General features: G+C 35.9%; 2 protein-coding genes across 5 annotated transcripts; both read right to left on the bottom strand.

Moving 5' to 3' along the window:
- Window positions 1-4899: 4899 nt before the first annotated feature.
- Window positions 4900-10298, bottom strand: LOC123549536 (heat shock 70 kDa protein 12A-like). 4 transcript variants are annotated; one of them, XM_053545256.1, is made up of 5 exons: window positions 10193-10298; window positions 8378-8718; window positions 7262-7480; window positions 6869-7025; window positions 4900-6124 (listed from the first exon to the last, which is right to left on the bottom strand). In XM_053545256.1, exons 2-5 carry the CDS (start codon window positions 8690-8692, stop codon window positions 5058-5060), a joined length of 1758 nt encoding a protein of 585 aa, XP_053401231.1. In that variant the 5' UTR covers window positions 8693-8718; window positions 10193-10298; the 3' UTR covers window positions 4900-5057. The 4 variants fall into 4 exon arrangements, with proteins under 4 accessions (XP_053401231.1, XP_053401229.1, XP_053401230.1 ...); XM_053545254.1 differs by lacking the exon at window positions 10193-10298 and adding an exon at window positions 10031-10166; XM_053545255.1 differs by lacking the exon at window positions 10193-10298 and adding an exon at window positions 9004-9141.
- Window positions 10299-12872: 2574 nt separating this feature from the next.
- On the bottom strand, window positions 12873-13850 carry LOC128557986 (uncharacterized). Its single transcript, XM_053546689.1, has one exon. The coding sequence runs from the start codon at window positions 13848-13850 to the stop codon at window positions 12873-12875; it is 978 nt and encodes a 325-aa protein (XP_053402664.1).
- Between the last annotated feature and the right edge of the window lie 2960 nt (window positions 13851-16810).

Here is a 16810-nt window from a genome sequence, read left to right on the forward strand (position 1 = left end):
AATAGCCCCCGGGCTAAAGCCCTCGGGCTATTATCACCTTGCCAGGGCCATTATCACTCAAAGGCACCGCTCTCCCATATATTAACCTATACATAACAATCTGGTTTCAGTGATATATATAGTAGTTGTCATCCAGTTTTTTATTAAGTGAGTGAGTGGGGAGGTGTGGTTTCGGTCATATATCGCCGAGAAGAAGTCATATTGCAAACGCCAACTGTAAAGCATAAACATCTATGTAAAAATGCAAAGCATACCTAAAATCACCCATGTAGAAATGTAAAGCACAATATGTATAATGTAAAGCATATCTAAAATCATTTATGTAAAAATGTAAAGCGTATCTAAAATCAGTTATGTAAAACGTATATACGTATGTGTTAAAATATCAGCTGCAAACTAATAATTTGAATTAAGATCAAGAGCTCCGGGGCAATATTATATGCCCGAAGGGTTATATCAGAGGAGGACGGAACAAAATTTAAAAGAGTTTTTTTTTGGGTGGGTGTCGCCGGGTGGGGGTTGGGGCAGGAGTAGGGTGTGTGTATGCGGTGGTGGTGACAGGATACTAAAGGGAAAGATACTAAATGATTTGTTTTGGGGAGGTGTTGTGTAGGTGTGTTATGTAGATTGTTGCAGCGACAGAATACCAGGATACCAAAGGGCATACAGATCTACCACCCTGGTTCATGCGCTCCGCACATTGTCTCATCACTACCTACCTACATTTCAATTTTTTTTTCGTTGGGTTAAACGTCGCGCCGACACAATTCTAGGTCATATGGCGACTTTCCAGCTTTGATGGTGGAGGAAGACCCCAGGTGCCCCTCCTTGCATTATTTCATCACGAGCGGACACCTTGGTAGAACCACCGACCTTCCGTAAGTCGGCTGGATGGCTTCTTCACATGAGGAATTCAACGCCCAGAGTGAGGCTCGAATCCAAATCGATGAGTGGCAAGTGATTTGAAGTCAGCGACATCAACCACTCGACCAAGTTTGAAGTCAATACCTTGAATGGTTAATAAGTTATGCTCCGGACACGAAATATGACAGACAGATTTGATCTTTTGAGCTCAATTTGTGACCATGACCTTTGACCTACAGACCCCGTTTAAAAGCTGTACACATCGTCTCATCGTCACCTACCTAAGTCCCGAGTATGAAGTCAATGGAGAGTTTGAGATTTCAACCTTCGCATTCTCCTTCAACGTCTCTTGCGAAGTTAACGTATGAAGTTGTAGTTCGATTAAAATTCCTTGAGATTTCAAACTTTAGAATGAATCTTACTTCGTTTAATCCGCCTATTCAATTTATCCGTAATTATGATCGTTTTTTTTTTCGTGCATTTTGATATCAACTGTCCAAAACGGCACGGTTTTTACAAGAGGTTTTAAAAATGAAAATTAAATAAAAATATTTCAATTAATGGATATTAGTGCGATTACGATAAAAAAAAAGCGAAACAATGTGAACAATGTAAAAACTCGTTGGTGTTGCTCCGAACATTAAGATTTTATATAAAATGACGTCAGTATACAATGTAGGATTGTAAATCATACATTAGAGGAAATAAAAATGATAATCATATCAACGCACTTTATTGTTGAGGGTGTTTTTGAAAGATGATGCTGTTAATATTTTTCAAACAAGAACATGAAACACCATCTATTTCAAATGCATTTTTCGAAATACTTTGAAATTAAGTTAAATTTATGCGATAAAGCAAACACATAAGGCATGGCCATAAAATATAAAAGACAGATTCATCCGTCATGCTGTTGACTAGTTGATTAGTATTTCATAGTTTTTCTTAAATTTTCTTTTTTACTTTGAATTGGTACTTTGTACATCGAATTCCTTAAAAGACGCGTTTTACTTGTAGACTCTCATAAACAATGTACCTGATGAAAATCTACCCTTTTAAAAGATATGTTGATAACATGAGTCAATATACACAATTTATGAAAACATTTAACAAGCGAATTGGAACAAATGTAAGATACTCTCGTGATATCATACGTTTTGGCATCATGGCGCTCTGCATGACTCTGTATAATGCCAAACTCTGAGAGCAAAATATAATCGTGCCAAGTCAAAATGCCCATCTAGTATAATCAATACCGCCTGGGGACACAAATATGCCGTAGAAGTTAAAGTTTGAACAAAATCTCAATGCTTCTGACTTCATACTTCAAGGTTCAATTCAATATATTTAGTTAAAATTATTAGCCATACAAAACTTCATTATTCTTATACTTACTGATAGTGTTTCGCATCAAATTTAGTCAAATTATACATATGGATAATCGAATAATCTCATAAGCAGAAATACTGAAACAAAGCTTTTTATTTCACATAGTAATAAAGAGAAGTCTTAGGTATACTTGATATTACAAGGAAAACTTTAGTAGCAACGTGTGATATAAATAAAATACACGCATATTGGTGACGTTTTACCCAAAATATATATCAGAGACGTTAAGGGGAAGGCGAAGGTTGAAATCTCAAACTCTCTACTATCTTGCGTGATGATTCAGTTATGCTCCGCACACAATATATGATGGACAGTTTTAATTCAATTTGTAACATTGACAATAGACGTACAGAGCTGGTCCAAGGGCTTTGCACATCCATCGTCTCATCGCCATCTACTACCTATATTCCGTAAAGTTTTGTTCCGGACAGACAGACACACGCGCCAACACATCATACGTCCAGTTTTTTTTGTCAAAACGGGCGTATTAAAAAGAATTTAATCTATTTATCATGCTATCAAGTTCGCCCACACAACTGTATGGAATTTCTTAATCTATTTATAGTAAACTACTTCCGAATAAGTGTAAACTTATGATTAATTATGGAAACAGGGTACATTTGGGGCACGGCCAGGCTTACATTTAGCGAGTCGTAATATTGCACGTCCTTAATGTGCAGAATCGGGATGACCATTTTATAAATTGTGTGCATGCTTTGTGCTTTTGATTAATGACAAAATCGGAACTCTCATTCAAGAATACAGAAAGTTATCAAAACGAAAGTTGTACACCACCCATTAAAAATAGCACGCCAAAACCACAGGTAGTCTGCGGCTGGACATATAACCGTCGTGTTTACTACCTCCCGTGATTTCACCGTTATTTCTCATATTTGAATTATTTACATTTATAGTTATCAAATTCCCCACAGCTTTCGATTTAAATGCTTCTTTAAAATATTCAGAATTCGCCGGTGATATTTAAATAAAAGCCTTTTTTTCTCAAATGACGGACTAATAGAAATATTTCTAAATCAACAAAACACTTACTTTTCACTTTTAGGATCCGGACATTTTTGCGAATACATATAAACCTAAGACATTTACGTATTTTTATTTGTAGCTACTGTTTATCTTGGGATATCTTTGTAAAGGTATATCTAAATGATAGTCATTTAAAAAGTGAGCTAATTCTTTATTTTGATTAAATATGTATATCTAATTTTAAACAAGAATAGACTAGGCAAACATATGTTTTCAGAAACCATATAATAGAAAAAAAAACGGATTCCCAGGAAATGCCACACTAGATATAAATTAAATATGTTGATACCCCAGTCACACATACGGCGCGGATAGCTACGTCTAGCCACGGATAGAAACGTAGTAATCCGTATCGATCCGTACCTGAGCCGTACGGATTGGTACGGACTGATACGGATTAATACTTTAAGGTACGACACAGGTACGGATCGATATGGATTACTACGTTTTAATCCGTGGCTAGACGTAGTTATCCGCGCCGTATGTTTGACTGGAGTATTAAAGAGATTACCAAACCTGCAAGCCAAGAAACAGAAAATACATACACACACTACATAAGCTACACGAAAGTCCCAAGGGGTGTTGTATTAGTATTATACAGCTGGTCGTACCAAAATAGAGATCTTGCTCACTAGAATATTTATATCACTTGGTTTGGTAACTTAAGTCTCTCTGTCATTCACGTAAAGCCACAGTTACGCATACGGATATGTCCGTGCGTTGAGGTACGGTGCGGATGGGATTTGTCTGTGTGTGTGTGTGGGGGGGGGGGGGGGGGGAACACGGATTAAATACGGAGCAGTACGTCTTAGTACGAGAAAAATGGTGAGAAACGGGGAACAAAAAACAAATACAGGACGCGAACAAGTACGGATAGGTGCGGCGTACTACGCTGAACTACGTTTTACTGCGCCTTGCAACTTGTCCAACGCTTGGACGGGTTGAACTGCGCTTATGTACGGTTAGCCTCGGATAACTAAGACAAGGCACGTTTCAGTACGGATAAGTACGTTTTGGTACGTTTAAGTACGGATGAATACGTTTCAACCAAGTTGGACTAAAGTCACGCTCAAATGGCTACGGATCGCTTAAACATTTGTGCATGTTCAAAAGTTGGAGAAGTTTGCAAGTTTGGGATAAGTCTTGAATACGTTTTAGACCAAGTGTTGGTACGGATTTCTGCGGATTACTACTTTGAGGTACGGCTCATGTACAGATCAATACGGATTATTTACGTTTTCCATCCGCGGCTAGACGTAGCTATCCGCGCCGTATGTGTGACTGGGGCTTTACAGTAACAACAAAATGACAGCTTCGCGGATATACATATGCATTTGTGGTAAATAAAAGGTATTGCATAAAGCACATAGAAAAAAATATAAGTATTAAATAAGCAAATAAAGTGTGAAAATATTCTTTGGAATCTAAACCATAACCAACAAACATATTTATAGCAGATTCAGTATGGAGTCTGTTCACCAGAGGTTATGAAATGTGCAACACCTCTCACGCCACTTAGCACCGCCTTAAGCGAATTTTTGTTACAGTAAAAAGGAGGGAATTCCATGATCCCGAAGAGTCAGAAAATATAACAGCACTGAGTCACAAAATAATAAAACGGGTCATTTTATGTAAATTTCAGTGTACACAGAAACATAAATGGATGTCATGTTTTAAGAGACCCAGAGTAATTTAATGTCTTATATCTTGCTATTATAACACTCTTTTGATGTCAATTGTTATATTAAGTTTGAATTATTTTACTCAAACATTTTCAGTTTGGCCTCACAAGGCTTCATTGTCTTTTTATCAGTCACCTTAATGTGAAGCTCTGTGTCACCAAAGACATAGTCGACTGCAATGTCTCGCAACTCTTTGGATGGATCTGGTATTTCCAAACGTAATGAGCCAAGCTTCCTACAGCCTACATCGTCTGTGTACATAGGTTTCAGGTATGGCGTCACATACACTGTTATGTCACAATGAGCATCAAATGGACCGGTTGTTCTGTACTCTTTGCTTACTTTGTGGCCTACAGCAACTTCAGTTCCAACATCTATAAATTTTCCAAAATAGCCTTGGCAATAATCGCAACCTGCAATAGTAATCTTCCGCCCAGGTTCGTGCACATGTTCCTGAAAGCTTTCGTTTAGTTCAGCCCCATAAGTAAATCTTAGGACTCGTGATGTTATATTCTCCGGTTGCCTTCCGTATACGACAGCGCCTTGTACTACAGATATTCCTGCATCCTTTGGAATGAGAACCTTTCGCCCGCTCTTTTCGTGGAATTCCTTTTTGATCACATCTTGCACAAAATTTGACTCTGAAAAACCACCGACCATCAGGATCAGAGAAACTTTCTTCCCTGCTGGTGTATTGTCCAGGATGTTTTTCATGTGGCGGACAATCATATCAGTGGCTTTCCTGAACAATGTTCTCATCAGCTCGGGATCAAATTTGGCTTTATCACCGACAAACATAATTTGCTTCTCTTTCCTTGCAATTTTGACCAACGCTTTGAAATCTTTCTTAACAACATTGGAGCATGTTTCACTTAGGCTGACAGGGATTTTAATCTTGACAGTATCAGTCGTTGTCAGACTAATATTGCGTTTTACTGACTCAAATTCCCTCATCAAGTCTAAGTAATCAAACGTTTGTTCCCTCATAAATGTCGCCATTACAGGACCTCCAACTATATCACTTATTAGCTTGATAAAAGCGCCATCGATTGAAGTACCGCCCCAAGGACCACCGCTTGCACGATGAACCTCTTTCAATTTTCCATTTGTTACTTTCTCATGTACTGTAATATCTGCTGTCCCACCTATGAATATTAGAAGAAAACTGTTTGTGGTAATTCCAAACCATTTTGAAACAAACTGCTAACAAAATGATTATATGAAATAATGTACGAATACTACAAGTACCGGATATAAATGCCTTAGTTATTTGCCTACTCTGGTTACGAATAAGGAAGGTTTTTCAGTTTTGGAGAGGTTCTTTGCATTCTGTTTAAACATAATATGTTTAATTTTAGATGGAGAATTCACAATCTTTTTTGACATCTGCCTTGCAAAGAATACTATTATAAACGGTAATTTGTTTTTACATTACTATCAAATGTCTTTAAATTTTATTTTAAAGGGACTGGAAGCCAGATTTCGGCTAAAAATTATCTTTCTTTAAAGTTGAAGTTTGGTCATATTATGAACATTAAAACATGAGCTTTTGTTAACAAACTATCTTTAGAGATCTGATGCAAAATCGAGAAAAAAGCATGTCCCAGTCAAGAATCGAATCCGGTCCGATTGGGCAAGACGGAATGCGACCGCATAAGTATAAAGCTTTAAAATAAATACAGTTTACTTCTGGTATTAGGTAAACCAGTTAATTCTTATAAGTTTCCATAACATAAAATGTGTCAGTAACTATGTTTCAAGGCCTTCTTGAGAAATATAGCAATAATTTTCAAATTTATCTGTACTAAAGACAGACAAAATCACAATAAAATGTTCTGTCCTTATCATGATATTTTCTGACTTTTTGAAATTTGAAACAAAACGTATACCTCCGAGGTCAACAATCATGTATGTAGTTCCAACTTTAGCATCCGAAAACTTGACTTGTCCACCAACACTGAACTTTTCAACAGGGAGATATTGACAGAACAATGATGCTGACTCGGGTTCCAGTGCAATTGTCAAGTGATCAGATGGGATTCCAGCCTAAATTGTTAATAACAGGTATTTTGACTTAATTATCGGGAAAAGTAAACGCTCTGATTAAATGTACGTTCTGGTTGTCACTGCAATTATTATTTTTATTATTATTATATAAAACTGTTCTCATATATTGTAGTAATTGCATCATATCTTATACGAGAACTTGAAATATGCAACTACATTCTTATACGCCTATATTGCTTTTCGAACACGTGAACAAAACATTGATATTTCAATACCAATTCTGCTGCTTTTCTCATGAATCCTTTTGCAACATCATCCCATATTGCTGGCACTGTTAACACCCACTTTATCTCATGCGACATCACTTGGATTTTCTTCTCCTCTAACAGACCAAATAAGTGCTTTGTAAGACTTTCTATGGATTTGCTGAACACAGTGAGTGCAGGAAGTTTTCTTTTAGTTTCATCTTCGATTGTTGTTGTCTCATTTAGTTCCTGAATGGAGTATAACTTTTAACTGAATTCAGAAAACACTTGGTGAAACTTTTTATGCCCCCATTGGTATCTCTGTCAGAATCTTTAATATTTCTAATAGTACAGATTTGAAATGTCATTTAGAAAAAGATGATGTTAGTAACAAATGAAAATTTCATTTAAAAAAAAATCGAGTAATAATATGATATCACTCTATTTTTAACGACCTTATCCTAATTTTAAAAGGTCACAAAATACATATACATATCTCCAATTTACAAATGAATGAATTTCGTTATATTTGAAGAAAGGTTTGACAGAAACAAAATATTTTTATTATGTCGTATCTTGTGAATAAATATAAATTTGATTTTATATTAAAATATTTATCAGTGAAAATCAACGTCTAAATTAAGTAAAATGTTAAGTTTTCACAATTCGATTTTGTTGAAACTTTAATAGAAGCTATCTGTTATTTACATTATGTTAGTCTAAAGGTGTAAGAAATTTGATAAATGTACTATCAAAATTATGAAAGATATCGCCAAATGTATCGAGAGGACGTTACAAGTTTCGATTAGTATATCAAAGTATATTATTTTCGAATGATAATAATAATAATAATAATAAAGATAAAAACAATGATGATGTGATGATGATGATGATGATAATAATAATAATAATAATAATAATAATAATAATAATAATATCTTTATTCAAAGAAGGTAACACATTAAGAAATATACAAACAAACGTATACATCATATATCAAATATGGCCTTCCGAAACTAAATTTGACTGGGAAGAATTATCATAGAATAATACTTGCTTATCGACAATTTCACTTTTAATTACCAATTACAAAGTTTCCCAGCAAAAGTTTATTTTACACATAAATAAAGTGAAGCGCTAACTTACTTTTGTGTCATGCAGTTGCATTTTAAACCTCCTGAAAAAGTACCAGTTCTTGTTGTCTCCGTCCATACATAGATCAGCATATTTTTCCTCCGCCACAAATCCAAATGAATCGATATTTTGATTGTTGTCTAAAAGCAAGCATGTCGATGTCTTCATTGACGTAAGCTTAGCAGGACCCTTGTTCCAAGCTTGAGGAGAAAGAATTTTCTTTGTTGGATCTTCCGGATCATATTCGCTAGTAAGTTGGAAAGCGTAGCCTGAATATGTTGTGCCGAAGTCTATTGCTGCTACAAGGAGGTATTCATTGTCAGCCATAGCTCCAATATTTTATTCCTTTTTCCCTATATTCAAATAGTAAATTCATATATTAGTTTCATAAATTTATTAAACTATTACTATTCCTTTATGTGCGGTATATAAAAGTTCTTTTCCAGCTTTGAATCAAATGTCATAAATGATATATATATAGTCATGAATAAACATTTCTTTAAAACCAAACTTGTATAGATTCAGACTGATATACCGTTTACAGGTAAATTATTCAACTAAGAATTTTCCTGGAAACTGTCCTACTTTCTGTATTTATGTTAAGAATTCTAAAAGCGAAACTAAAAATTAAAGCCGACCTATTTGAATCGATATTGCAAATGTTCCTGTACTGATTTTCAAGTATTCCGCGAAATCAAAATTAGATCTACTTCCTGGATGGGTACAGTTTTTACAATATGGTTGACGAGATGTTTAACTAACGACGAAGATTTGAAATAAGTTGTTGTTTCGTTTCCTGGCGTGTAAAATACAACAATGTACGTATTAATGGGGGCAAGGGACAGTAAATTTGAAAACTCCACAACTCTGCGCTGATACCAGTGCGAAAAAAATCACAAAAAAATCCAATTTCAACAAATTCAAGGCAATTGTTGAGCGAATGTCTTGCATAGACAAAGCACTTCATTATGTGATATTTTCAGTCTGCCGATTTTGTTGCTTCTGTGATAAAAGCGAGTAAAATGCAGGTTTCAGGACACTAAATTTTGAGACAAAAATGGCCCAAAATGCACACCTTGCGCGACCTGTACCGTATTATCTGAAAATGACTGACCTAAAACACATGCATATTTTTAAAGCATGTGGCCAGACGAAAATAATAGTGGGAAGAAAAGTGTCTCATAACCATTTACTTTTTCCGCAAATTTGAGCTGAAGCTGGATGGATGGACGACCGTTTCCCCAGGTAAAGTTTTAGACCCGGCCGTCTACATGAAGCTAGGAAAATCGATACATGCACATATTTATTTCACACAATAATCACTCGTACGCAGGAATCCTTAGTTCTATAAACATCATAAATAACCAGTTAAATATATATGCCTGTGAAGTACATATGTCTATTTTATTTAAAAAACGTACCCGGGCCAAATGCGGAACTGGCCCCTGCCACTTAATATTGTTTTACAATTAGTGTTTACATGCGAGAAGAACTGAAAATTATAACAAAATTTCAAAATTAAGAAAGGAAACGTTTTATTCATTAATGTCTGTTTATCGCTGGATATTCAGAAATCTGCTGACTAAATTGATTTCTGTACGTGTGCAAAACCGAAACACTTGCACAAAAGCAATAACAACTCAACAGATCTTTGATCATATTTACCAGCAAATTTGTTAAACTATTATTATTCCTTTCTGTGCGATATGCTGGTATATAAAAATCCTTTTCCAGCTTTGAATCAAATGTCATAAATGATATATATATATATAGTCATGAATAAACATTTCTTTAAAACCAAAACTGTATAGATTCAGACTGATATACCGTTTACAAGAAAATCATTCAGCTGTAAGAATTTTCCTGGAAACTGTCCTACTTTCGGAAATTACTATTTTGTGTACGATGATTATCGCTCTAAATCCATATATTGTATATATTGTTGATATTTATCTGTGAATGCGAAATTCATCACGGTTCAAAACTATACTACCATGTTTTAGTATGAAATGAATTATTGGGAGATTCAAGGTCAACTTATTGTCAAACAACAACACCCGACTGAAAGCAAGCCTGTGGGTATCTTCGTTTCAAATGAGCGTTTTAATTAAAACTGACATGCGAATAAAGATTGACATTCATATTCATTTTATGTAGTATGCTTTCACTCGGGATATTTCGTTGTTTCACATCCAGTCGACCACTAATTAAAGCAAGTCTATTGTAAGTTTTATCACATTTATTCATAAAAATTTACAAAAATTTCACGACTGTATTTGCCTTCTCTATGGTTTGGATATACTGGACATGGTTCCCGCACTCGTCATGTTGACCCCACTAGGTCAACCAGTCACCGAACAAATTGTCTTTTAGGGCGACCTTTCAGCAATCCGTTAATGCCCCAAAAGGCTAAATTCAAAAACTGCCACAAAAGGCTAATTTAAATAATGCCCCAAAAGGCTAAATTCAAAAACTGCCCCAAAAGGCTAAATACAATAAATTGCCCCAAATCAGTTTAACTTTTTAATAAATCCGATAACTTCCCATTTGCCAGAAACATTGATGACTGATCCTGGGAATCAGTGACCAAGCCATACAAATGTCCATGACAAAAATTTTGCCCCAAAAGGGTAAATTCAGTAAATGCCCCAAAAGGCTAAGTTCAATAAATTGCCTGCCCCCAAACAGTGAAACTTTTTAATAAATCTGCTGAACTTTCCATTCGGCCATAAACATTGATGACTGATCCTGGGAATCAGTGACCAAGTCATACAAATGTCCCTGACCAAACATGCTAAAATACTATTTCACTTTCGCCGCCAAAAGACATAACAAAAACACTTTTGGAACAGCGAATATCCACCAACAGATTGCTGGACGAGTACGAGAACCATCATAATCGCACGACGGCTTATTCAAAACAAAATGTTTTACCAGACATGAATGCTTGTAATGCAGAAGATAATTGTGCTAAAAATAAACAGTTGCCAAGAAAAGATAAATGTACGCCGTCTTCTGTATATAAAGCTCGAGTTACCTCCCTCAGGTCAGGATATTTAATATAACAACCCTTGTTTCTTATTACATTTTTCGCAGCATAGCTATTAATTCGTTTCCTAGCTAGCTCCATTGCGTAATGATTGTCAGAATAGCGCCATGAGGAGCGAGGAAGTATCTCTGACCAAACAATTTTAGCTTGGAACTTGTCATCAATAAACTTAATTATCTCATCTATTTGATTGCGAATGTTTTTAAGTGCAATACGACCAAGGTCATTGCCCCCACAATGCAACAGAATAATATCTGGCACCTCTCCAACTTTCTGCATGGTTTTCAATTTACCAATTACATCTAATAAAGATACACCACCGTATCCTTGCCACCACAACTCAGCAGATTCCAAGTCCAGATTCAGCCCACCAGGCCGGCGTCTTGCAACAAGAAAGGCCCGCCTGATTATTGAGGATCCAACACACCAAATCTTTGTTGTACCTAGAACAACTTTGTTCAAATTACACTACGGAAAATTCATAACAATCTGACATTTTTCTAAATTTATAAATTTTACACACTTCCTTTGAATATATACACCGCTCGACATATTTATGTTAAAATGGGAAGCGTGTAAACTGACTCTGGTTTAAGGTAGATACGATAAGCCTCTGAGCGCCATCGGTCAGCTCGCTTAATTGTGTCAACAGGATAACCTGCCATAGCTGCAGCAGTTGCTGCCCCTATTCTAAACGAATGAGATGTAAATTTTCCGTAATCTACCTGTAAATTGCCGACACATTTTTTCAATACAGATGTGAACTGATAGCGTGTAAGCGGTTTTCCATTCAAATGGCAGAAAAAAGGGCCACGTACTTTCGGACGTCGCTTTAAAATCTCAATGATGTTATTGACCGCACAAATCTTAGAGTATGTTCTTCTTATTTTCAGAAGTGATCCTTTCCCATATTGGTCCGTTTTAGAATATCGAATAGCAATTGTTACATTACCTTCCTTTTCATTAACATTTACGTCAGATATGAATTAAAAGAACATTTGAAAGTGATACTGTATTTTTTGCAGCAAGTTCCCCTACTCTCAAGAAAGCAGCGAAAGCAAGGCAATACGCTGCTGAAAACAAATGACTTTCATATAAATTTGAGCACACTATAGGTATAACTGCCAAAATATTCTGCAATAAATGAGGTGTTATTGGTAACCTAGGTTCCCGATTCTTTCTGCTGAAAGATCTCTTAACACCTTCTAAAGTTTTTTCAATAATGTAATGCCTAGATATATCAAGAACATTTTTTATCTTACATTGAAATCCGATGGCACTGACGTACAAACGTGCCGTAGAGTGTGCCAAACCTTGTAACGACAACCAAGAAATAAACATAACTATTTGCTCTATAGTTGGCGGCCAAAAGTCTTGCAAACTATATAACCTCCTAAAGCGCTCAAGAGTTAAGGCCCGTACTGTAAGCATCATTTGTATTATCCGAAATTGAAGCGTTTAATAGTCGTGCAGCTTCAGATTGTAAATCATTGACCGAAAACGATCTGGTATCTGTTGAGGTTCCTGGTTCGCATCTGGCGCTAAATTCCGGAAACGGTCCCACTGCTTACGGGAAATAGAATCAGCAATTGAATTTAGGTGTGTGGAAATATGTAATGCCTTAAAAACTATTCCGTATTCCATAGCCAATAATACAAATTGACGCACCAGCTGCATGAGACGTTTGGACTTGGATGTCTGTTTATTAATAACCCCTACTAACGCTTCATTATCTATTCTCAATAAAACTTTATTATATTGCAATTGTTTTCCCCACAAACTCAAAGCAAGAATAACCGGAACCATTTCTAAAAATGTGATATCAGCCATTATTTCCTCACACCACCAGTTTTTAGGCCATGCAAAAAACGACCACTCATTACTATAAAAACAACCACAACCGAGATGAGAAGAACCTGCGCTATCCGTAAATAGCTGCAAACTACCACTGTCCAACCAGTCGGCTGCTGGTATGTATGTTATACCATTGAACTTCTCAAGAAATGTTAACCACATACTTAAATCCAGCTTAACTGAAACTGACATACGTAACCTGTAATGTGGCTTTTTTACACCTGTCATAACGTCATAGCATCTTCTTAAAAACGCTCTACTTGAGCGAATAGCCTGGCTAAAAAAGGACAACTTGCCAACCAATGACTGAAACTCTTTTAATGTAACCTTCTTTTTCTGCAGAACATTAAATATAGATTCACGCAATTCTTCAACTTTATGCAAGGGAATCCTAACTATCATGCAAATTGAATCTAGTTCCAGTCCTAAAAATATCAACTTTGTACAAGGCCCTACTGATTTTTCTTCCGCAATAGGAACCCCAATGGCAGCACAAACTGATGAAAATGACGAAACAAGCTCTCTGCAATGATTTGTATTGCGAGCTCCCGCAAAAATGAAATCATCCAAATAGTGATCCATAGTATTTTTTTGCAAAGTACTGAACTAACCATTGTAAGAATGTTGAAAACTTTTCAAACAATGCACATGATATCTTGCAACCCATCGGTAAAAACTTATCGATATAAATATTTCCATCATTATCTTTTAAACCTAGTAAACAGAAATCATCCGGGGAAATAGGTAAAAGCCGAAATGCTGATTTAATGTCACGCTTGGCTATTTCCGAGTTTCTTCCCAACCGAAAAATCATATCTGCCACACTGTCAAATGATGTATAATTAACTGAGCTAATTTTATCATCAATACCATCATTTACACTTTTCCCTTCCGGGTAAGATAAGTGAGTTATAAGTCGCCAACCCCCGTCAGACTTGGGGATTAAGCCAACTGGTGAGATTTTTAGATTTTTAAAGGGTGAAACTCTAAATGGACCAGCAAATCTACCCATCGCAACTTCATTACATATCTTTTGTTTTAAAATTACTGAATTTAAACGTGCAGATTTCAGATTAATTGAGTCAACTGCAACCCTATTCCCTACAAAACCAAGCCGGAAACCATTCAAAAACCATCTTTTAATAATTCAGCATCCCTCCTATTTGGATATATTTCTAAATATGAAATCAACAAATCAACATTTATAGGAGATTTGCCCAAAGTTAAATCAAAATTTTTTGTTATAGTTTCTTGATCGGACATCTGTGAATGAGTGAGGCCCGGCCATACGCTGGCCCTGGGTAGCAGAGGCTCTGCCTGGCCGGGCTCCAGTAAATCCTTGACCTTGCACCCTGTTAACAGAACACATGTTAGATGGATGAGAGCCGTTACAATTTAAGCAAGCATGTCTATACGTGCATTGCATTTTTTGACACTGTCTATAATTAAAATCATAGCATTTCTTGAAACTAAAATTGCTCCTAGCACTGTTGTTGTCCCTTTGCATAGGCGGGGTACCTACATACAACAACCAAAGCTCATAATCAATTCGAGCAAAAGAAATGCCAGTTGGGTCAGCCGCCAGTCGCATCCTAAACTGCTCGTCATAGGTTTTCCATCCTAAACCAGGATGACGTTTAGCCGCTAACCTAATAACGTTCATGTATTTTAAAATTTCTTGCGTTCTATGCGAATGAAATGCTAAGAAAATAGATGCGTAAACCAGAAATGCATCTGACCAAATTTCGATTGTATTGATCTTATTTTTCTTTACGGGCTTAACAAACAGCTGGCCTAAATGCCCCATCTCAAGTGTTCGCGTTTCTTGCTCTCCTGGCTGCATTTCTAAAAGTGATCCTAAATCAATATATTGGCCAGATATTATTTTATTTTTAACACTTTCGGCGACATGTAACCCCAAATCAGCATGTATACTTGAAACAGCGACCGGAACGCTACCCAACTGGCCATTATCATCAACGTTATAATTAACAAAATTTATACCGTTCATAACATCCCGTTCCATAGGCTGAGCCTGAGAGATGCTTGGTATGTCAGCTTCTACCCTTGGTAGTGCTGGTGGCATGACCTGGGCAAAGCTTGGTCCAGTCAAATCTGACGCCGCCGGGGTCGTGCTTTCTTGCAACGTCATTGGTGTGGCATCACCTTCCGACGTCCCCTTTCTCCGGCGTTTCTCCGCCACAGCATCTGGCAAGCTTAAGATTGGCGTCTCAGCGGCTTTTTTCTGCTTCCTTGTTCTCCCCATGATTATTTCAGTATGTAAAATTAAAAAATATAATTAATTACCGGGTAAACTAATTGGTAAATTTTATCTATGTCTTGAAATTGTAAACAACAAATTTACACAGGTCCGTCTAACATTCTTCAAATCCTAAATTATCCAATTAAATACAATACATCTCAATAAAAGACATCTATCAAAATTTGAACTAATATTTAAACGTTAAAAATCAGAAGTTTAGAGCTATCGGGTGAAGTTGTTTGAATTATTTTTCAAAAAAATCTTGATCGTTCTTAAAACCAACCGTTCTATCTTTTCTCGAAGTTGCAAAAGGAAGTAGCAAGGCGGTGTTCCCATAAATTCCACCCGGTCCAATGATCTCACAGAATTTAATCGAACTCCAATAACAAACGGTTATTCACTAAAGGAATAACCGCAATTACGCGAGGCCATAAATTTCTTTATTGTACCTGTTCAAGGTCACTGCATGTATCTTTATCTACTTGCATTCTGACACATCTTGCTAAGTGCTCTATAACAATTTTAAATTACATTATTTGAACATTTGGAAGTTTATTTTAAGTTTGTTAATTACGTCTTTATATTAAGGAGGTAGGTTACCTTGTTACCAGGGTAAATTCAAATTAGTTGAACCCGAGCATTTTTTTTTTTGTATTTCGTGTTATTTAATGTTTTAACTACTACAATCTCAGTTTCGTGTATCTCTATCTCTTCACGTACAATTGTTATCCAGGTTTGAAGTACATTATACTCCAAAGGTATTCTATATTATACGAAGAAGAAAAATACGGATATTTAACACTTTTCAGTGTATTTTGGTTTCATTGTTATCCGTAGAAGTCTGCATAATTGATAATTTTACTAGTATGCGCGTTAACTTTCTAATATAAGCTTAAATTGTATATGTCGCGGGGCTCGTGTTTCCTTTGTAACGCATTATCTCTCATTTTTAAACAACTATGTATGAAAACGGGATTTTCAACGGCTTCAGTGTCATTCTGTTAATGACCAACATGGATTATTTGGGCAATATTATTAGCAAAATACCAAGCACTTTACACAGTACCCTACTTTTAAACATTTAAAGTAAACATGGCAACAGAGATCTTTAAAACAGCTTATATCATGCTTTTTATCGTAATTTCTTAAAAAGATATTAAACAAAATTATCTTTCTTGTTAATGTATATTATTTCTAACGTAAGTAATATTTCCGTGTTATTTGCATTTATTCAAACAAATTTCACAGCTTAAAACCCCTCGTCTGACATTTTTTATGG

The sequence above is a fragment of the Mercenaria mercenaria genome, chromosome 6 (assembly GCF_021730395.1).
Source record: "Mercenaria mercenaria strain notata chromosome 6, MADL_Memer_1, whole genome shotgun sequence".
NCBI classification, from domain to species: Eukaryota; Metazoa; Mollusca; class Bivalvia; order Venerida; family Veneridae; genus Mercenaria; species Mercenaria mercenaria.

Bases quoted from the DNA above. Each gene is read 5' to 3' on its own strand.
- LOC123549536 (XM_053545256.1), bottom strand. From the start codon at position 8,692: ATGGCTGACAATGAATACCTCCTTGTAGCAGCAATAGACTTCGGCACA. The intron at 7,481-8,377 runs GTAAGTTAGCGC...TACTCCATTCAG, and splicing joins TGCAACTGCATGACACAAAA to GAACTAAATGAGACAACAAC. The intron at 7,026-7,261 runs GTATTGAAATAT...TTAACAATTTAG, and splicing joins TGAGAAAAGCAGCAGAATTG to GCTGGAATCCCATCTGATCA.
- LOC128557986 (XM_053546689.1), bottom strand. From the start codon at position 13,850: ATGGATCACTATTTGGATGATTTCATTTTTGCGGGAGCTCGCAATACA.